The sequence below is a fragment of the Grampus griseus genome (genome assembly GCF_964374135.1).
Source record: "Grampus griseus genome assembly, chromosome: 15".
Lineage (NCBI taxonomy): Eukaryota > Metazoa > Chordata > Mammalia > Artiodactyla > Delphinidae > Grampus > Grampus griseus.
Genome location: NC_139009.1, coordinates 52,693,548 through 52,716,891, shown reverse-complemented (window position 1 = coordinate 52,716,891; position 23,344 = coordinate 52,693,548). Strand labels below are relative to the sequence as shown.

At 37.0% G+C, this 23,344-nt stretch overlaps 1 protein-coding gene across 1 annotated transcript in view; it reads left to right on the top strand.

The window, feature by feature from the left end:
* The window catches only part of WDPCP (WD repeat containing planar cell polarity effector), a gene marked incomplete at its 3' end in the record, with an annotated part of 258,646 nt that overhangs the window by 150,766 nt on the left and 84,536 nt on the right, over positions 1-23,344 (top strand). The window contains exons 10-12 of the mRNA XM_082672747.1: positions 4,189-4,798; positions 15,659-15,847; positions 19,045-19,168. Of these exons, the coding sequence (XP_082528873.1) occupies positions 4,189-4,798; positions 15,659-15,847; positions 19,045-19,168 (923 nt within the window). The remainder of the gene's footprint in view (positions 1-4,188; positions 4,799-15,658; positions 15,848-19,044; positions 19,169-23,344) is intronic.

The window sequence follows — 23,344 nt, the reverse complement described above, 5'->3', positions numbered from 1 at the left end:
TTTCTAAAAGAAATCTCTGGAGCGGCTCTCATAACTCAGAAACTCTGGCCAGTGATCTACCCTTAGAAGCCGTCTCACTTCTGTGTATGAGAGAAGACGTGTGCTCTGCATCCATCTCCTCACAGAGCTGCACGAACAGACGTGGGTTAAGGGCATGTACTTTAACGTGGTTGATAATTTTAATCACATCCTGCAAAACGTAGTTAAGTCCAGGTGACATTGTTCGGCTAGCCAGCATTTCTCTATGGATGACACAGTGCGTAGACTCACATTCAGAAACGACCTCTTTGACCCGAGTAGTGAAACCAGAAAGCCGTCCAGTCATGGCAGCTGCTCCGTCCGTGCATATACCGACACAAAATGACCAATTCAGTTTTCCTGATATGTAATCATTCAAAGACTTGAATAGTTCTGCCGCTGTGGTATTGGTTGGCAACAAAAGTGCACATCGCATATTCTCATGCACATCTTCCTGAAAAATATATTGCACAAAAACAAGCATTGTTGTCTTGTCAACATCGGTAGACTCATCAACCTGGATTGCGTACCACGGTGACTCATTACTCCTCTCTAACAATTGCGCCTTAATATGCTCTGCTATTTCATCAATTCGTCTGTTATGGTGCTAGCCAAAAGAGGAACATGTGCCACCTTTTGAACTGCAGCCTCTTAAAAGTTCACGATAGATGTCCTTAGCAGCAGGCAGGATCAACTTCTTCACCAATAGTAAAGGGCTTCTTAGCTTTAGCAATGCGGTTAGCCACTAAGAATGATGCTCTCAGTGCAGACACATTTGATGAAATGGTGGCCTTCAGTAATTGCTTCTGTTCTTCGTGTTCACGTTTTTTTCTTTTGAAAAGCTCCAAAGGCTTGTCTTTTAATTCAGGGTGCTTGGTCTCCATGTGGCGAAGCAGTTTTGAAGGTTTCATGGCTTTGTTGGATAGCCGGTTGCCACATATTATACAAAGCAGGCTTGGAGAGTGTGAATCACCTGTTGCAATGAACCCATTAATTTAAGTAGGACTCTTGGTATTTTCTTTTAAATGCAGCTTTCTTTTTGTTGGTAGTCTTAGAGTCTTCTGCTGTCTTATCATTTGGTCTTTCCTCCTTTTCAAAGAAGCTCTCCAGCGACATTTGTTTTTTTTACTCATTCTGGCTAAGGTTAGCTTGTGGGCTTACCAAAACTGTGACTGAGACAAGTGCTCAGTACGGGAAAGAGGCGCAGACAGAAGTGGTAAGTAAAATAATGGGCAGGCCATGTGCAGACTAAAATAAATGTCGGATTCTGATTTAAAGCCTGCCACCAGATGCAGCTGTACAATTGAAGTACATCAACTCACTTGCCACTATAAAGCCTGCCACCAGATGCAGCTTAATTATCACTTGCCACTCACTGATAGGGTTTTGATATGTATCTGCAAGCAATTGATTTATTATGGTCTCTGCTAATGATAATCTGTATTTGCAGCCTTTCCCCAGCGCTAGCATCACTGCCTCATCTCCACCTCAGATCATCAGGCATTAGATTCTCATAAGGAGCGTGCTACCTAGATCCCTCACATGTGCAGTTCACAGTAGGGTTCACGCTCCTATGAGCATCCAATGCCGCCGCTGATCTGACAGGAGGCGGAGCTCAGGTGGTAATGCGAACGTTCGGGAGCTGCTGTAAATACAGGTGAAGCTGCGATCGCTCTCCTGCTGCTCACCTCCTGCTGTGTGGCCCGGATCCCTCACAGGCCTCGGACTGGTACTGGCCTGTGGCCTGGGGGTTGGGGACCCCTGAGGTAAAGGACATGAGTGAAGCTGTTGAAAGATAAGCTGAGGCATAGTAAAAGTTTTCAGAGTTTGAGTAAATCGTTTCTGGTGGGGCAGTGCCAAACTGGAAGTGGTTAGGAACATCCTACTGATATGAGGCAGGGAAAAGACTGACAGTGAAAGTGCAGAAGCAAAGAAAGGAAATTATTTGATTGGCTATAGTTTAAAGCCTAATTGGCTGTTGTAATGGTTATCCTTAGTGTTTTGATTTTGTAACTTTGAGGCATTTGCAGGTTTGGGTTTTGGTTTGCTTACAGAGGTTGCAATGGAATTCGGACCTCATCAGTTGAACAGCCTCCTTGTTTAATTTAACAAGTTACAGAGCTGGGAAAATGCAGCTTTAGTTTGACCTCAGAGTAGAGTAATGAAGGGAGACTGTTGGAGATAACACTAGAATTTGCGAGTCAGGTCTTGTCCCTCCTTATGGCTTCTCATCTTGTTTAGAGGAAAAGCCAAAGTCCCGATAATGGCCTACAAGCCATTTCACAGTCTTCTCCCTCCCCCAATTCCCAGTGTTTTCTTCCTTGCTCCCTTTTATCTAGCCATGTTTGTCTCCCATTGTTCCTTCATCAGGCCAAGAGTGCTACCTTAGGATGTTTGCTTCCTCTGCCTGGAGCCTTCTTCTCCCAGGTGGCTGCATGGCTTACCCTTCACTTATTTTAGGTCAACTTTATCAGAGAGGCCTGTCCTGACTTCTATTACCTCCCCTTCCCATTCCTGTTACTTTGCTTTATTTTTCTTCATAGTACTTAGGAAGTACATATATAGGATCACTAACATCCTATGTATGTTTGTTTGTGAATTGTTACTTTGTCTTCAGCCATTAGCCTGTATGTTCTCTGAGGGTGAGGACTTACTGCTGTATCCCCAGCAGTGCCAGGACCAGTGCCTGGCATGTAGCTCATCCTCAAGCATATATTAGACAAAAAAGGAAAACAAGAGCAGGAAAGTGAGTGTGAGGGAGGGAAGGGGTTGGATATGGATCCTATATTGTTTTGCATACCAGGCAGGGGAATAAAAATTTAATTTATTCGTTAGTGGTAGCTATTAAAGGGTTTGAACAGGGGAATGATAGCAAAAACATTTAGTTTAGGAAGGTTAGTTTGGTAATGATGTGTAGGGTGGATTTTTAAAAAGATTCACATCAACCCCTTTTCCCTCCCCAAGTCAGTACCATGTAACATAGCTGTATGTGCTTTAAAAAAAGAAAAATTTTTTTTTGAAATAGTTTGACTCTCAAGAAACTGCTAATATAATTGCCAAAATAGGCTAAAAGCAAATTCCCTTCCTGTACCTCTTCCCCTTGTTTGCCCCAATGATAGTATCTTACATTACTGCAGTACATTGTCAAATCCTGGAACAAGACCTTGGTATAATACTGTTAACTCAGGTACTGGCCTTAGTTGGATTTCATCGGATTTTACATGCACTTGTGTATGTGTGTGTGTGTGTGCGTGCGCACATGCATAGTTCTGTGAAATTTTATCTCGTGTAGAAATGTACTTTTTAATGTTTCTAAATCTAATTTTGAAGTTTTCGACAAAGTGTTAGAAACTATCTTTGATACCACTCTCCAAGTTCTTGGCCTCCCACATTTACATATGAATAAAGTGAATGGCCTGTTGTTTTATTTCTTTGTTCTTCTGCTGTGGCGTTTCTTTGTAGCCTTTCCTTTCTGCACCAGAAATGCTTTTTAAATTTTGCCTCTCCAGTATTGCAAATCGTATTACCTACCAGGTCTTTTTTTTTTTAATTTTAAAACTAGTGCATTACCTTCTTATTTCTTTCTATTGGTCATTTATCTACTTAACAACCCTTCATATCTTTTCTGACAGTAAAATATTTCTACAGGACTGTTGACAGGGTTCTAAAGTTTTTTCCTTTGCCTACCCTGCCCAACTAATTAGAAATATATATTTCTGGTAAGTAATTTACCAATAATTTCAGAATTGGGAGGGGTAGTGGGTTGGAAGGAGATTGACTAAATTGTTTAAGTTCTTTATTCATCCTTTTAAAAATCAAACTTTTAATGTCTTTAGATATTCTGCTAGACATATTATTTTACTAAAAGCCCACTTCATTAGTTTTTATATATCATGGGAAATATTTGTCTTTATGTTATTTACAGACTTCCTAAAACGAAGTGTTTAAGTTAAAATTTTATAGTTTAATTTCTGCAGCTGTCCTAAATATGTGCTATATATATTTATATGTGTTCTATATGAGATATACACATACCTGCTTATATGCTGCTGATATTTAAGGTGATAGTTGATGGTATTCAATAGGATTCTAGATTAATATGCAGGGCTATGCGTGACAGCTGAAGAAAAACCAAGGTCTATATGAACATACTTGATACATTTCTTACAGGTTCTGAGTTCTGTACGCACGGAATGGGATCCACTGGATGTTCGCTTTGGCACCAAACAGCCTTATCAGGTGTTGACAGTGGAGTGCTCCATCAGTGTAGACAAAGAGCCCATGGCTGACAGTTGCATCTATGAATGTGTTCGGCACAAAATCCAGTGTGTATCAGTCACCAGAATACCACTAAGATCGAAGGCCATTAGCTGTTGCAGGAATGTTACTGAAGACAAACTGATTCTGGGCTGTGAAGATTCTTCAGTAATCCTTTATGAAACTCACCGTAGAGTGACTGTCTTAGCTCAGGCTGAAGTTCTGCCTTCATTAATAAGCTGCCACCCAAGTGGTGCCATTCTGCTAGTTGGCAGTAACCAAGGGGAGCTGCAAATTTTTGATATGGCTCTTTCTCCTATTAACATCCAGCTTTTGGCTGAAGACCGCTCACCTAGGGAGACTCTACAATTCAAAAAATTCTTTGATGTTTCTAGCAGTCTTGTTCAAATGCAGTGGATAGCTCCACAGGTTGTTTCTAAGAAGCCTGAAAGTGGGGACATCTATGATCTCCTCTTCCTCAAGTTTGACAGAGGACCTTTGGGTGTACTTCTTTTTAAACTTGGTAAGTCAAGGAAGTTGGTGAGTAAATAAATTTTTTATGATGGTGACAATATAACTAAGACAATAAAACTCTTCTTGGAATGTAGATTTTCTGTTTGTCATTCCATCAATGTGCTTGCCTTTCAAACATTTCATATAGTTTCCTTAAGAAAGCTTTGTGGATGATTTTCTAAATGTCAAGGTACATTATATATTGAAGAATTTTGAAATTGCATTAATTTTCCATTGTGATGAATAAAAAGACTGAATTAGCCACATTTGATGCTTTCCAAAATAAACTGTCTATTAAAAAATTCCTTAAGAAATAGTACACATGAGAATATATTAAAAGTATGTCCATTACAAAATTCTGTAATACTTTTCTATTAAAATTATTTTAGATTATAAGTGTCCATTTCTTCCCAGATTGGAAATGTGTAAAGCAAGTGTTTTAAAAAAGAGAAAGGAAATATTTAGTTAGCATTTGCTAAAGATTTTAGATTAAAATATTCAAAAGTATTAATCAATATTTGGAAAAATGTGTATTAATGTATCCCATTTCAACCAGGAAGCTTTAAAGCGGAATTTCATTATTGTGATTTTTTTGCCTTTTGTAGTTTTGCATTACTGGCTATGTCCTGAAATAATATCCTTTAGGCAGTTTGTTGGGGTTTTTTTTTAGAGTTGGGTATTTATTTTTAATTTTTTGGCTGTACGTGGGCTTTCTCTAGTTATGGAGAGCGGGGGGCTGCTCTTCGTTGCAGTGTGCAGGCTTCTCACTGCAGTGGCTTCTCTTACTGTGGAGCACGGGCTCGGTAGTTGTGGTTCTCAGGCTCTAGAGCGCAGACTCAGTAGTTGTGGCGCACAAGCTTAGTTGCTCCACGGCATGTGGATCTTCCTGGACCAGGGGTCGAACCTGTGTCCCCTGCATTGGCAGGTGGATTCTTACCACTGCACCACCAGGGAAGTCCCTTTAGGCAGTTTTGTATAATTTAACATTCTTGAAAGAACCTCACTTAGGTTTTAAAAAACCGATTTTAATTAATGCACATCACCGCAACTTGAAAACATAGAAAAGTAAATACACTTAAAAACCCCTTATAAGATTTGGCTCTGTGCTAAAAGTTAAGTTTTTAAGACATTGTAGTGTTTGTTAAATAGCTGTCAGTTTACTTTGTTTTTTTATGGATCTACTTCCCTCTGAAATTGAACACATGAAATAAATCTAATGAAAATGACTTGACTAACTTGAAAGATATCAGGGATATAATGTGAGGGCTATGTTCTTTCCACATATTAAAAATGCAACTAAATCCATTCATAATGTCAGTATTGTCCAAGAAAAAATATGTTTGGAATCTCATTTATTATGAGATAATCCAGTTCTACTTTGCCCAACTACACATTTAACAGTGATATGTCTCTATACTCAACACTTATTAAAGTGGATGTTAGATGTTTTGCATATCTGTTAAAACTCCCTCCTCCCTCCTCTTTCTCTCTCTCTCAATAACCCAAGTTACCTGTCAAACAGAAGGCTGTCTTCTGACATATACCTAGCCTTTCTTCAGCCCTGCCTTGTGGGCCTACTCACAACAGCTTTGCAAAAAGCACAGCTTTCTCTTCCTATCTCTAGCACATTTGCCTTCTTACTAAAGTAAACAGGCTCTCAGTGTAGGGATTTAGAGGGCTTCCTGCTAATTGCCAGCTTGTAAACTTAATTGGACTATCTCCCTGGGCACTGTTCCTAAATCAATTAGGCAATGAGTTGGCTGTCACCTCTTTTTCCCAAGTAGGTCTCTTGGAAGAGAATTATCCAATAGAAGTCAAGCATTCAAATGAAAAGGTGATAACTTCTGCAACTGACATTTATCATTTAAATTTTATTTTCAATATGACTGAAGTTTTATAGAATAGGGAAATTTTACAGGCTCTTTAAAGGATCTAAAGATGGAGTTTCCCAGGGTTTTTGAAAATGTATTATAAGATTAATGTTTATTACAGATTATTTTTCCTAGGAAGAGTAGATTCCTTGAAACAGTAGATTCCAGCTAACAGATCTTTTTTTTTTTTTTTTTTTTAAAGAAAACCCTGTTTAAAGAACAGATTTTTCTTAGGATCTGCTACTAAATACATCCAGAAATTTTAATATACTTCTTGAATTAACACAGTGCTGATTCTGGGCATCCATGTGGAATTTTCATGTATAATTCAAGTTACTGCATATATAAACAGGTAGTTGCCTGTGCAGTTTCCCCACTAGGGAGCATTTATGAGATATTTTTCATATGCTTGTTATGCAAGCCTTTGGAAATTTTGACATGAAAGGTGTAGCTTACAATGTAAGAAGCTGAGATAGATCATGGTTTAAAATAGAATGCTGTCATATGTAAACGTGTCAGTGGCTACTGCCAAGATGCTAAGATTTTTGGAATTTGACTCTTAGAATAGGTCAGTTAGTGTCATGTTGAAAGAAAACTCTGTTGCAAGGCTAGGGCTTCCATTCTAAATCCTTATAATTATTGCACAAATGCACTGTGGTTAAAAGGCCATCACCACTGTTGTAAGAATGAGAAAAACATGTCTTCCTCAGGAGTGAGCTAGAAGTGTCATCCTCCTATGTGGAAGCAATGTGTAAAAAGCATTTCTTTACCTGACAATCATCATTCATATTTCCATATACATATACTGGGATTAAGAGGAGTCCCTAATTACTGAGATATTAAAGCTCTTCCATTCTCATCAGTACCTTTTCCAGCCTTCACTGCTGTCTTTAAACTCACATGATCAGCTAGCTCCTTGCCCTCTCAACAGAGAATCTCACCTTTTACTTGGCACTTCATTCATTTTATCTGCTCCTCACCACCCACCCAATGACTTACCTACATGTACATAAATCTTTTCAGTTTCAATTCAGTGGAAAAGGAGCCTTCCTCTTGTCTAAGACTAGTTCCAGCACTGGTTCCACTCTGGATCCCATAACATTCCCTTTGATACCTTTACTCTGTCACCTTCCCCACTCTCCCCATGAATTTTGCTACATCATCAGGTACAGGCCCAAGCCACACCATGAAACAAAGAAACATACATACATCTCTTCTTTAAAATTTTTTCCCCTGTTATTAATCAAATGTTCACCTTCCTTTCATAGTCAAATGCATTGAAATAGTAGTGAACACTGAATTTCTCTGCTTCTTCACCTCCCATTCACCCCTCACAGCACCGCCTTCTGGCTCTTTTCTTCAGTGTTCTCCTGGAACTGCTCTTGGAAAGGTCACTAGTGACGTCCTACTTGATACACATATTTCTCTTATGTTACTTGATGACTTTTCAGCATTTGATGGTTTCTGACCACTTTCACCATCATAGAACTCTCATCATACTTGCTTCTATGACTCCAGATGCAACTTTTCATCACTTTTTAATGCTCTTCTTCTGCTTCCTCATGAAAATATTGAGGTTCTCTAAGGTTCCATTTTATACAGATTGAGAGTTTATTTTTGATTTTGGTATCCTACCTCTGACTTCAGCCCAGACCACTCCTCACTCCACATCCACATATTAACGTGGCTTGCTGGATACCTCCCCCTGAATGTTCACAGGTATACAGATTTATTATGTGCAGATATGAATTCATAATCTTTTCCCCTGCTTCTCCTCCTATATTCTCCAACTTGAGGGATGGTACAGTTATTTAGACAGACAGAATCCCAAGTCAGAAGTTATCCTAGAATCCTCCCTCACCCCTGATGCCATATCCAATCAGCTACCAAATCCCATCAGTTCTGCCTTTCTAAATACGTACTGTCAAAAACAATTTAGTCTATTCATCCTTGCTGTCATTATCTTAATCTAGATCTTTGCTGTTTTACCATGATCAAGCAGTGGCCCTCTATCTGTAATCCTCTGTCTTCCAGTCTTCCCAACCCACCGCTCAATTAATCCCCTGAACTGCCACCAGAGTGCAGATTTGATCATGGATTCTACAGCCTGAAATCCTTCAGTGGTTAATAAGCCTGTCTGCGTCTCTGGCTTCATCTCCCCAACTGTGCTTCCCTAGTAGCTCCCCAATCACAGCATGTGCTCTCACACTCCTTCTTTCCATAGTGGTGGTGAGTATTCCATCTACCTAGAGTGCTCCCACAGTGCTTCACAGCACCTACAAAGTTAGGAAAAGGTTAAAAGTTCAAATGATGATATTAAACAAATAATTAAAGCTAATTTCTTCCCTCTCATAGGATTTTGAAAATCACAGGCAATGTGTGTGCATGTGTGTGTTTGTCACTCTATCTAAAAAACAAGTAGTCTGATTTTTCTCATAGAACTTTTGTAAGAAGTATGTGTTCTTTAAAAGAGTTATTTTTAATGAGTTATTTAAATTTTACTTTACCCAAGTGGTAATTGGTGGTAATTTATTGCTGGAAGGATATGTCAAATACTTTATTAGATGCCTAGTCATCTTAAAACTAGATCTTATATCATTTTAGATGGATTGCTGTTCCAGACAGCATTCTGCTTTCTAGAGTGATGATGGATTTTTAAATCAAGTTTATTGAGGTATAATTTACATAAAATTAATTGTACCTATTTTAAAAATGCATAGGTCAATGAGTTTTGGCAAATATGTATATCCCCATGATTACCACCACAATCAAGATGTAAAACATTTCCCTCACCCTCAAAATTCTCTCAGCCCCTTTGCAGTCAATCCCTGCCTCCCTCGAAGCTAAAGTGCATTGATCTGCTCTCTGTTATTACAGATTAGATCTGCTTTTTCTAGAATTTTATAGAAATATACTCAAGAAATAGGTCCTCTTTTGTGTCTTGCTACTTTCACTCAGTAAGTATGGAAGAGTCTGTGAGACTCTTCCATGTATATCTGTAAATTTTCACTTATATTACTGAGTAGTATTCTATTATATAGCTAAATCACAATTTGTGTATCTTTTCACATGTGGATGGACATTTGGGTTGTTTCCAAATTTAAGCCAATATCATTGAAAATGCTATGTACTTTCTTGTACTAGTCTTTGTGTCCACAAACTATGTACAAACTATGTACAAATGTATGTAAAATAGATGTATGACATCTATTTTAATTTCTCTTAGGAAAAACCTAGGAGTAGAATGGCTGGGCCATATGCTAAGTTTACGATTAACTTAAGAAGAAGCTATTTTGGAGTTCCAGTTACTCCACATCCTCACCAAAACTTGGCATTAATGGTCTTTTTAATTTTAGCCATTGTAGTAGGTGTATAGTGGTGTTAGTTGGCATTTCCCTGATGAGCCTTTGGAGCTGGTCATCTTTTATGTGTTTATTTGCCATGTATCTTCTCTGATAAAGTATATCTTCAAATCTTTTGCCCAAGTTTAATTGGATTGTTTATTTATTATTGAGTTGTAAGAGTTTTTATATGTTCTGAACAAAAGTCCTTTGTAGGATGCTAGTATTGTGAATATTTTCTTCCATCCTGTAATTTATCTTTTCATTTTATTAACAATTTTTTAGGTAGCAGAAGTTTTAGTTTTGATGAAAGCCAGTTCTTGGATTTTTTAATTTTATGGCTTATGCTTTTTATGTGCTATCAAAGAAGTTTTTGTCGAACCCTTTTTTCTTCTAGAAATTTTATGGTTTTAGCTTTTACAATTAGGTTTATTGTCTGATACAAGTAATTTTTTCTGTATGGTGTGAGGTATGAGTTGAAATTAATTTTTTAATATGAATATTCAGTTGTTCCAGCAGCAACTGTTGGAAAGACTATCCTTCCTCCATTGAATTCCCTTGATCATATGTGTGTGTTTATCTATGAAAAGACTCTGGGGCTTCCCTGGTGGCACAGTGGTTCAGAGTCCGCCTGCCGATGCAGGGGACGCGGGTTCATGCCCCGGTGCGGGAGGATCCCACATGCCGCGGAGCGGCTGGGCCCATAAGCCATGGCCGCTGAGCCTGCGCATCCGGAGCCTATGCTCCGCGGCGGGAGAGGCCGCAGCGGTGAGAGGCCCGTGTAACGCAAACAACAACAACAACAACAAAAAAGACTCTGTTCTCGTCCACTGATCTCTATGTATATACTTTAGCGAGTACTACACTGTCTTAATTTCTGTGGCTTTACAGTAAGTCTTGAAGCCAGGACTATTAGTCCTCCAACTTTGTTCTTTATTTTTTTTTTTTTTTTGATGTGGACCATTTTTAAAGTCTTTATTGCATTTGTTACAACATTGCTTCTGTTTTATGTTTTGGTTTTTTGGCCGGGAGGCATGTGGGATCTTAGCTCCCCTACCAGGGATTGAACCCGTACCCCCTGCACTGGAAGGCGAAGTCTCAACCACTGGACCACCAGGGAAGTCTCTGTTCTTCTTTTCAAAATTGTTTTGGCTACTCTAGATGTTTTGAATTTCTGTGTAAGTTTTAAAACTGACTTGTCAATTTCTACAAAAACACCTGGTGAGATTTTGATTGAGATTACATTGAATCTATAGATCAATATGGGATGGAATGGCAATTTAACAATATTGAGTCTCCCAATTTATGAACACAACATCTCTGTTTATTCAGGTCTTCTTTAATTTCTCTCAGCAGTGTTTTATAGTTTAAAGTGTAAAGATCTTGTACATAATTTCTTCATGTTTTTGGATGCTATCGTAATTAGTATTTTTAATTACAACTTTTAGTTGTTCATTGGGGTTATATAAAAATAAAATTTTAAAATATTGACCATGTATCCTGCAACACTGGTAAACTCATTTCTTAGTTGTAACTTTTTATTGTAGATTACTTAGGATTTTCTACGTAGATGACTATGACAACTTCAGTTAAAAACAAATGTTATATATTCTTATCCAACGTGTATGCCTTTTATTTTGTTTTCTTTCCTGTTTTACTAGCTAGGACAGTACAATATTAAATAGAAGTGGCAAGGGAAGATATCCTTGCTTTGTTTCCAATCTTAGGTGGATAGCATTTAATCTTTCACTGTATGTATGATGTTATCGAGGTTGAGGAAGTCCCCTTCCATTCCTAGTCTGCTGATATATATTAGCATGAGTGGATGTTCAATTTTATCAAGTGCTTTTCTGCATGTATTGAAATTATTATATGTTTTTTCTGGTCATATAGTGAATTATGTTGATCAGTTTTCAGATGTTTCAGCAACCTTGCATTTGTGGGATAAATCTCTCTTGTTCATGATGTATTACCTTTTCAATATGTTGCTAGATTTGCTAATATTTTTTAAGGATTTTTGTATCTGTTTATGGGAGATAGTGGTTTGCAATTTTCTTTTTCTTTTCCTGTAATGTTTTGTCATTTTTGGTATCAGTGTAATGCTGATGTCATTAAATGAATTAGGAAATATTCCCTCCTCTTATATTTTGCGTTGTGTAGAGGTGATACTATTTCTTCTCTTATTGTTTGAGAGAATTCACCAGTGAAGGCATCTGGTTTTGTGTGTGTGTGTATGTGTAAAGGTTTTTAAACTGCAAATTCAAATTTAAATAATATAGGATCATTCAGGTTGTCTGTTCATTTCTTCTTGAATGAGCTTTGATAATTTGTATCTTTCAAGGAATCTGTTTCATTTAAGCTACATTTATTTCTGTAAAGTTAGCATATTATTCACTTATTTTTTAATGTCTGTAGTGCTATAATGATTATTCTTGATATTGATAAATGTATCTTCTCTTTTTTTTCTCAATTTGGCAGAAGTTGGTCAATTTTTTTTTTTTTTTTTTTTTTTTTGCGGTACGTGGGCCTCTCACTGTTGTGGCCTCTCCCGTTGCGGAGCACAGGCTCCGGACGCGCAGGCTCAGCGGCCATGGCTCACGGGCCCAGTCGCTCCACGGCATGTGGGATCTTCCCGGACCGGGGCACGAACCCGTGTCCCCTACATCGGCAGGTGGACTCTCAACCACTGCGCCACCAGGGAAGCCCCAGAAGTTGGTCAATTTTACAAATTGTTTCAGAGAACCAGCTTTTGTGTTCATTGACTTTCTCTATTATTTATTTTCATATTTTCATTATCTCCTATTTTATTTTAGGTCTAATTTGCTCTTCTTTCTCTAGGTTCTTAATGTAGAAGCTTGGATTGTTGATTTCAGACCCTTTTTCTTTTGTAATTGAATATTTAATGCTGGTAATTTCCCTCTAAGTAATACTATAACCACAGCTACATCTCACAACTTTTGATGTTATATTTTTATTTTTATTCATTTCAAAATATTTTCTAATTCATGTTTTCTTCTTTGACCCATAGGTTATTTAGAACAGTGTTGATTAATTTCTAAATATTTAAAGATTTTCCAGATATATTTCTTTTTTTCCCACTTCCTAGTTATTTTACTACATTTTGCTATTATCTATACCCTTAAGGTTATTTACACTTATTTTATCTGTTTGGTAGAAATATTACATAACAGTGTGCAGTGGTGCATCACTTGTTCCATGACATCACATTAGTGCTTGAAATCAGCCATGGTGGGAGTATTTACATCACTTAGATTTACCAGCACACTGAGGATATAAGGGGAATATTTTCTCCCTTGAAAATCTTGGTGTATAAATCCTTAGACACTAAAAGTCATCCAGATATCTTTCTGTTTTGATATCTAATTTAGTTCTATTGTGGTCTGGGAACCTATTCTGTATACTTTCAAAGCATTTAAATTTATTGAGGCTTGTTTTATCTCCCAGAATATGCTCCATCTTGGTTGGTGTTATATGTGCACTTAAAAAGAATGTGTATTCTGCTGTTGTTGGGTGAAGCGTTGTATAGATGTCAATTAGGTCAAATTTACTGATGTTTTTCAAGTGTTTTCTATATTTACAGATTTTGTTTATAGGTTTTTTCAACTAATCAGAGAGAAGTGCTGAAATCTCCAATGATAATTGTAGATTTGACTTTCTCTCCTTTTAGTTTGATAGTTTTTGCTTTATTGTTTTAGAGCTCTGTTATTAAGAATGTTTTTTCTGGGGCTTCCATGGTGGCGCAGTGGTTGAGAGTCCGCCTGCCGATGCAGGGGACACGGGTTCATGCCCCGGTCCAGGAGGATCCCACATACCGCGGAGCGGCTGGGCCTGTGAGCCATGGCCGCTGAGCCTGCACGCCCGGAGCCTGTGCTCCGCAACGGGAGAGGCCACAACAGTGAGAGGCCCGTGTACCGCAAAAAAAAAAAAAAAAAAAAAAAATGTTTTTTCTTCATGAATTTTCAATGCTTTGTTATAAAATTATAGAATTCTAGGCTAATTCATTTTTATCTCTCAGCATTTTTTAAAGCCCTACTGTTGTCTCTAGCTTGCATAATTACAGAAGCAAAGTTTGCTATTTTTTATCTTTGTTTCCCTGTTTTTATTTTATATACTTCACAGATTCCAAATAATTTCACATACGTTTTCTCATTTAGCTTTATGATTATTTGTACTGAGAAGTTTTTGTAGTTTCACTCAAATCAGTAAACATTTGTGGAAGGAAAAAGATTTTACAGATAGCTACTTTTTAAAGATTAAAAAAAAACCCGAACTCCTTAAAAGCACTAATACTTATTGTCACTTAATTACACAGAAATTGTTAGCTTCAAATGAGATCAGCCATATTTAAAAGATAAGATAAAACTAGAACAGAGTCCACCCCCCTTTGTTTTGTGCTCTTGCTTCTCTAAGCTTAGAAGTGGATTTTCTTTCATTTTAAAAGGGTAGGCAAATGTGTTTATGTTGTTCTAAGATATTTTATAGTAGATATTAGTTGTGAAAGTGGATCAATAACAAGATTAATCCTGATAATTTCTTACTAATAATTACTAATAATAGAAGAGAATAATCTCAGTGCCAATTTAAAATAAATTGGTATGTGGTATCTGTGAAGAAGCTATCAATTTAGAGCACCCATTAATAAAACAGTCCTAAAAATGTTTATATAGTCACATTATATTTGTCATGGATATTTGTACTTTTTGACCCCCAAGTACATGGGGCTGAAGACCAGGTGCAACTTAGAACTAATTAAGCTGGTCAATAAGAATTGTGTTACATCAAAATTATCTCTAAATATATACAACCGAGGCCTAAATGACAGATGGGAAAAATTAAATTAGCTATTGTGATTTACCTAAAAGTTCTCAGGTTTTTTCATTTTTAGTCTGAACAGTTTGATTATAAATTAGTTAATATGTGCTGAATGGTAAGCCTAAGCTAGATGGAGTTGGTAGGTGGTATTTAAAGATTTAACCACAGTGCCATATTACTCTTGCCCCCCCCAAATCCCATATTTCTAGCACTTTATGCAAGAAATGATCACTGGATTTTTCCTTTGTAGAAAATTTAAATCTGTTTTTGTTATTCTACTTTTTATTTTATTTATTTTATTTATTTTTTTGTGGTACACGGGCCTCTCACTGTTGTGGCCTCTCCTGTTGCGGAGCACAGGCTCCGGACGCGCAGGCTCAGCGGCCATAGCCCACGGGCCCAGCCGTTCCGCGGCATGTGGTATCTTCCCGGACCAGGGCATGAACCCGTGTCCCCTGAATCGGCAGGCGGACTCTCAACCACTGCGCCACCAGGGAAGCCGTCTACTTTTTATTTATTTATCTATTTGGCTGCACCGGGTCTTAGCTGCCGCTTGTGGGATCTTCATTGTGGCATGCAGGATCTTTAGTTGTGGCATCTGGGATCTTTAGTTGTGGCATGTGGGATCTTCAGTTGTTGCACACGGGGTCCCTAGTTGTGGCATGCGGGATCTTTAGTTGCGGCATGTGGGATCTAGTTCCCTGACCAGGGATTGAACCTGGCCCCCCTGCATTGGGAGCATGGAGTCATAGCCACTGGACCACCAGGGAAGTCCTACTTCTTATTTTTAAAAGATTCACTTGATTTTATATTTTTCTGTGACAGGTATCTTCACACAAGGACAGCTGGGCCTGGTAGACATCATCTTCCAGTACATTCACTGTGATGAAATCTATGAGGCAATAAACATCCTGAATAGTATGAACTGGGACACTCTGGGCTACCAGTGCTTTATCAGCATGACTGCCATCGTAAACCATCTTCTTAGACAAAAGCTCACTCCAGAGAGAGAAGGTCAGACTTAAAATATATTTCATAAATGGGTTTTGTATATACATGAAGTACATTTTTTTTTTTTTTTTACCATCTTTATTGGGGTATAATTGCTTTACAATGGTGTGTTAGTTCATGAAGTACATTTTATTGTCAGTAGTTTTTTGAGGATGTTTTGAAGTCATGTTACTGGAGATTAGAAGACAAAAATGTTAATGCCCTATTAAACTGACAAAATGAGGTATCAAATAATTACTTCCATACGGTACTTACTGTATAGTACTGGTCAACGTAATAACTTTTCTGTATATACCTATGTTGGAACTCACAATGAAGTCACTGTATATTTCAGACTAAGTTCATGTGTAGAATATGCTCAGATTTCAAACTTTGATGAGAAATTTCATGTACTCTGTAGGGTTTGGAAGACAAAGGGCCCTAAACAAAGTCCTTATTTCTCCTTTACTTTAGACATCAGTATTTTTCTTTCACATCCCGAGTTCTTTGTCCAGACAGTAGACCTTACCACTGAGTGTGTGTGTGTGTGTGTGTGTGTGTGTGTGTGTGTGTGTGAATTGCAGCCCAGGCTGTTCCTTCTTGTTTTCATTCTAACTTAGAGTTCTCATACCCCTCTCCCTTCTGCATGCTTGGATTTCCCAACCTTCTCCTAATAAGTTATTTTGCCCATAGGATCTCAGATGTTTATTGTCAAAGAGAGACAAGGCACTGTTAACAAAAAAGAAAAAAAAAATATGTGCCACATACAATAATGAAATCAATTTTTATATTTGCCAGTTATCCAGTGTATGTTATTTTTATTATGAGTAATTTATTTACTTAATGTAAAATGCATCTAAACATTCTTGCATTCATATCTTTATTTCAAATGTTTGTAATAAGCATTGATATTAACAGTGGGAAATAATGGCCAATGAGAAACTTTCTGTATGTGATTTACAAGGTAAGGAAAACAGGGAATATGTCAAAAGGCCTTTACTGGAGAGCTTTGCTTCCCCACTATTTTCTTTCCACGTTTATAGATTTTCTTATTCCATTTTATTACGTTTCCAAAGTAAACAAATTGTTTAGATAGTATTCTGTACATAACCTTCATTTTACTAATTTTAGAGAAGAATAATCAGCAAGAACATGTTCTTTCAAGAAGTCTGCATCATGAGACTTGGCCCCAACTCATAGGAGGCCCACGATAAATATTTATTTAATGTTAATTGAATGTGCTTTTTGGAGGTAGTCCAACACATCTACGGAGATTCCAGTACTTCTGCAATGAGAAAATGCATAGCACAGTGCTTGGCCCACAGTAGGTACTCAATGAATATTAGTTAAAAATAAAAAGAAGATTATAACTTCAAAATTTTAGGGTTCTAGGATTACTGTAATATTTCTACCTGCAGAGTTATCTCAAGTAATTATTTATTAGTATTGGTACACTCTTCAGGTTGGGTAGATAGCAGAGGAAAAAAAAAGTAGCAGGGTCCCTAAAGAAAGTCTGGTACACATAATCCATGCAAGATACTCTAAACTTACAGTTGAAGAAATAAGAAGATAAAATATTGACTCTTAGGAGACTGAGAAATTGCTATAGCACCTTAGTGAATTTGTGTTGTAAGATCCCTGTGTAGTAAGAAAGATTATTAGGGAATTCACAAATGGGTATTATCAGATTCCCGCCTTAATAAAGGATATTATCAAGGAACCATATTGGGTGGATAGGGAAATAAAAAACTTGTATGATATACTAGGCTATTAAAATAAAATGCTTGCATGATGCTGGGTTATCAGAATATGTACATTTTAAGCAGGTATATGCATTTTCCCCCAAGTAACTACAAAACACATTTCTAAAACATTTACAATTCTTCTCTATTGAGATTTATTCTATCTGAATCTAACAAATTTGACATGGTAATTTGTTTTCCTCTTATTAGTGGAACCCAGTGAGCTCTTTTATTTGTAGCTGTGCTGTGGTTGTCTTTGAGATCTTCATTTCTGCCTTAAACATCAAGCTGGGCTATCTAATGAATCTATAACTGTGCTGAGACCTACGAGTATTCCATGTAGGCTCAAACATTTCAGATGTACGGAACATGCTGTCAAGAAAACAAGCAATGGCAAGAGAATCTGGCTTGCTTTCACAATGGCATTGCTGTATTCAATTTTAATCTAAATTGACTGCTGCTTTGAAAGAAAATACCACTAAAGTTCATCTTACTTTACTGTCTAGATTTGAGATTAAAAAAAGAAATAGCTAACAGCTTAGCCAAGTCCATAGCAATTACTCTGATGAGGTATGCAATACTTTCAAACCCAGATATGCTTAAAATTAAAGAGTTTTGCTAAATAAGGAATTGTTCATTCAACCTAATGCTAGTAGCATAAAAATCAGTGGAGTCTTACTGTGAACTGTATTCTCATACAAATCTCACCATTATGGTAATTATATATTTTCCAGGTATTTCTTGGAGGAAACACAACCCCATTGGCATGTCTTGGTAAAAGTGTAAATTAGGCAAAATGTGCTGTTTTCTCCCAATCACTAGCCCTTTGGCTTATCAAAACCTGCTCTCCAATCCTTCCTTCCTAGGAGGGTGTCAGTTGACCAAAGCAGATTAACATACCTCCCAGGGGTGTGTTAACTTTCACACTTGGACAAAACCAACAATCTTGTTGTTCAGGACAGGATTTAAGGAAGGTATAGGGAATTTCAGTCTTTCTCTAAAGTTGTAATAGAGAGATATTATTACTCCAATCAGGATATTTTTATTTGTATTATTTTTTTAAACATTTCTAATACTGATTTCAATGCCTAATGCAGAAAGGCTAGTTTGTTCCTTCCAGCTAAAGAGTAAATGTTGAGCACACTGTGAGTTGATTTTACTGGAAATACTAGTTCAAACTGTGTTACTCTGATGAGTCACTGTTTTAATTACCCATTTGTGGTGAGAGGTTGATTCATTATGGATTTCTTCAGTTTTGACAGCTTTTTGTTGCTCAGAGTCATTGTCAGCTTTGCTTCAAGTGAAAGTTTATACACAGGTTTGTTTTTGTATCAGCTGTCATATTTTAATTTCATCTTTCCTGCAACAAGCTCACATTTCATCCAAGTTTGCAAAACCTGACTGACTGCAAACATGAGTATTCTGTTGTAATTGAAGGAGTTTCACTTGTTTTAGTGCTGCTATGTTTGAATTCCACAGCACAGCTTGAGGCAAGCCTTGGAACCTTCTATGCTCCAACAAGACCACTCCTGGATACAACTATATTGGAATACAGAGACCAAATCAGCAAATATGCAAGGAGATTCTTCCACCACTTACTCAGGTGAATGATATCTTTGGATTAATTAGTGTCAGACTAATTACCTATTCAAGGAGCCATCTTCTTTAATTAGAGTATTCCATAATACGGCTATATCTTTTTTAATAGTCTGTCCCCTAAGAGAAAAAGAAATTGGCTCTTGATATTCTTTATTTAATTCGTTCTTGTTTTCCTATTAAGGACTATATTGGAATATTGTTGAGGGCTTTTACATCATTACTACACTTTAATATAATTGCCCCTTTAATACAAAAGCAAAAAATACCAGCTATGTAAAGTGAATTTTAAAATATTAATTGTACTCTTAACAATAGAGAAATGTTTATTTTAATTGCAGCTAAAATGAATGTGCTATAAAGTTCTAAGACAGTCACAGGTCTGCTTTACTTTCAGAATTACTGTAGAGAGATTTGCTCATTGTCTTCCTATACAAGGTGGCAAGTTGCTAGCTTCACTGTGCCTCATTTTCTCTGCTTTAATTTCCTTTAATTCTTTTAATCTTATGGATTATGTGAAAAATTAGATAATGTCAAGAAGTTACTCTGAGACAGATACTGCAGAAGTTGAAGGACAAGTACATATAGCATTTCTCTATATATAAAGTTCAAAAAATGGATGGAAGATGAATGGATGGATAGAGATGGATGGATGGATGGATAGATAGATAGATAACTAGCTAGTTAGTTACTTTAGGGATACATCTGAATATGTCAATGCTAGAAGTAAAAGCAAAGAAGTGAGTATAACAAAATTTAGGATATTGTGGAATGGGTTAAGAGAAATATGAGAGGAACAAGCCCATGGAGCCACCAAGGTATTAGTAATGTTCCATTTCTTAAGTGGGGTATATATCAGGGTCCAATAAAAATTATTATTCTTTTAGCTGAAAGTATACTTTTTGTGTACTTTTATATATATTTTATAATAGAAAGTAATAGAATTTTCAGTTTCATGTACCATAAATTACATTGAGTTGAATTTAGAGTTTTCATTTTACTTACAGTATAACCTAGCTGTTGTAGTTCTTTTTAACTCAAGCAATTTCATGTATAGTCTCCCCTTTTTTTCCTCAGAACAACCCTGCTAAGGAGGTATTATCAATTGACAAATGAGTAAACTATTTATAAAGTGGCACTTTGATCTCTACCCAACAGTGAAACCTTTGGAAAACAGTCTTTATAGAAGCTGAGAGATGTTAATATATTGCATGAGTTATGACCTATAATTGAATATTGCCTTTTTATCTGAACGATTTTAGTATATTCTAAAAGATTCTTCACCCTAAATGAGGCAGTGTTCTATGTATAGTCATATACATAGACATGACAGAAATACTGGGACTGATGTAGTACTGATGTAACCACACAGACTCTAACTTTTCTGTGTGGTTACATCTGGAATTGAATGTTTTCTCTTAGGGTATACTAGGTTTTTCATATTTCCTTTTTTGCATGCTTTCTACTATTTCAATTATAATGAATGTTTAGTAGTTCTTTTGACAGTAGGCTATACACGGCATTATGAAAAAAGGAACATTAAGTGTAGAAGAAATTGAATGAGATAGCTTAAGTTGGAACCATCCTTTTGTTTAATCTGCTGCCAGGAAGTTCTGCTTAAGGGAAGAGAAAAAGGGCAAATACTTTTCTGTATTTGTGAAGTACTAGAATTGCATTACCCTCTGTACTTGGCTAGCCAGTATTTTAATACTCTAAAAAAAGTTATTAGATAATGGAATAAGTCCTAAACAGTAAAGATCATCATAAAGAATTTTAAATTAAAGATGAAAGAAAGAGGCACCATGCAGAATAGGGATATACCTAAGATCACCCACTGGTTAAGCTGAGGACTCAGATTGCTTGAGTCCTGATTAGAAAAAGAATAAAATATTATATTGATTTTAATATCAAAAAGTATATGGCGGGGCTTCCCTGGTGGGGCTACTCTTCATTGCGGTGCACGGGCTTCTCATTGCGGTATCTTGTTGCAGAGCAGGGGCTCTAGGCGCACAGGCTTCAGTAGTTGTGGCTCACGGGCTTCAGTAGTTGTGGCTCACGGGCTCTAGAGCACAGGCTCAGTGGTTGTGGCATGTGGGCTCGTAGCCGTGGCTTGCGGGCTCTAGAACACAGGCTCAGTAGTTGTGGCACACTGGCTTTGTTGCTCCGCGGCATGTGGGATCTTCCCAGACCAGGGCTTGAACCCCTGTCCCGTGCATTGGCAGGCAGATTCTTAACCACTGTGCCACCAGGGAAGCCCCTATTGCTGATATTTTAAAGGATACAAATAAAACAGCCAGATGAAGAGATGCATAAGGCAAGTTATATGGGAAAGGACTCGAAGCCTCTGTGCCCTCTCCAAGTGCAGCACCTTCCCAGCCCCTCCATATATTCACCAATCCAGAAGCTCTCTGAATCTTCTCCTTTTGAGTATTTATGGAGGCTCCATTACATAGGCATGATTGATTAAATTACTGACCATTGGTGATTAATTCAACCTCCGGCTCCCCTTTCCTCCCTCCTCCCAAGAAGTCCAGGAGTGAGACTGAAGTTCTAACCCTCTAATCATGTGGTTGGTTTCCCTGACAACCAGCCCCCATCTGTAGAGGCTTTCAGAAAGTCACCTCATTAACCTAAACTCAGGTATGGTTGAAATGGGATTGTTATGAATTACAAAAGACTTTCCTTTCACCTTTTTGGCTCCTTGTCACTTAGGAAGTTCCAGGGAGCTCCTTTGTCACAAACAGTACAAAGATCTAATATACATATTTCTTATTATAAATCACAGTATCATAGAAGGAAGATGCAGATTTGCCTAAACTAAGTTCAGAAGGTGATTGTTCACCTCTCTGCTTCCATAAAATTGAACAGTCCTCCAGAACTACTGAATAGGGAAGTATTAATGGAATCTTACTCAGCCATAAAAAGAAATGGAGTTATTTGTAGAGAGGTGGATGGATCTAGAGTCTGTCATACAGAGTGAAGTAAGTCAGAAAGAGAAAAACAAATACCATATGCTAACACATATATATGGAATCTAAAAAAAAATGGTTCTGAAGAACCTAGGGGCAGGACAGGAATAAAGACGCAGACGTAGAGAATGGACTTGAGGACACAGGGAGGGGGAAGGGTAAGCTGGGACAAAGTGAGAGAGTGGCATTGACATATATACACTACCAAATGTAAAATAGCTAGTGGGAAGCAGCCGCATAGCACAAAGAAATCAGCTCGGTGCTTTGTGTCCACCTAGAGGGGTGGGATAGGGAGCGTGAGAGGGAGACGCAAGAGGGAGGGGATATGGGGATATATGTATAGCTGATTCACTTTGTTATACAGCAGAAACTACCACACCATTGTAAAGCAATTATACTCCAATAAAGATGTTAAAAACAAAATAGGGAAGTATTAACAAGAGCTTTTCATTATAAGTAAATAGAAACTATAAGAGGAACTCCTAAATATTGATGAAATAAAAGGGCAAACATTTCAGTGAATGTGCCACATATGAAGCTTATTTTACTAACATGGAAATATGTTATAAAGGATTAATAGTTAATTTTACTTATTTCCCCTCTTAACTATAAGACTGTTGTTTTCTGACTCAAATGTTATTATGTGATTATGGCACAGAAAATCATATTTTTAAAATGCTTATAAAATAGTATGCAAAATCTTGGGACAGGGAGCTTTATTGCCTAGAAATAAAAATATCATGTTTATAAAATATTTGTGGGGAAATGTACTGATGTCTGCATTTTCCTTGGCACTGCAACAAAAAAATAAGATGAACTGATGGATAGAAAGGGAGATGAATAGATATGTGATAAAACAATGTTGTAAAATGATGATAGAATCTAGGTGGTAAAAAAATATATATATTATTTTCACTTTCCTGGATGTTTGAAAATTTGTATAATATATTGGAGGATAATATGTATTATGTTGGAGTCAATATTTACACTTAGAATTCAGAAAACAAAAGGTAGTCTTTTAGAAATGGCTCTTGGCTTATGAAAAATATATATGTTAGGCACAAAGAAATTGTTAACCACTTTGACTTTTAAATGGCTTTTTAAATTTTACTTTTTACTAATGGAGCATACACAGTAAATAAAACAATTATATGAAACCAATTCAAAAAACAAAAATACTAAAACTGCTACCTACAAATATTTAGAGAATAAGA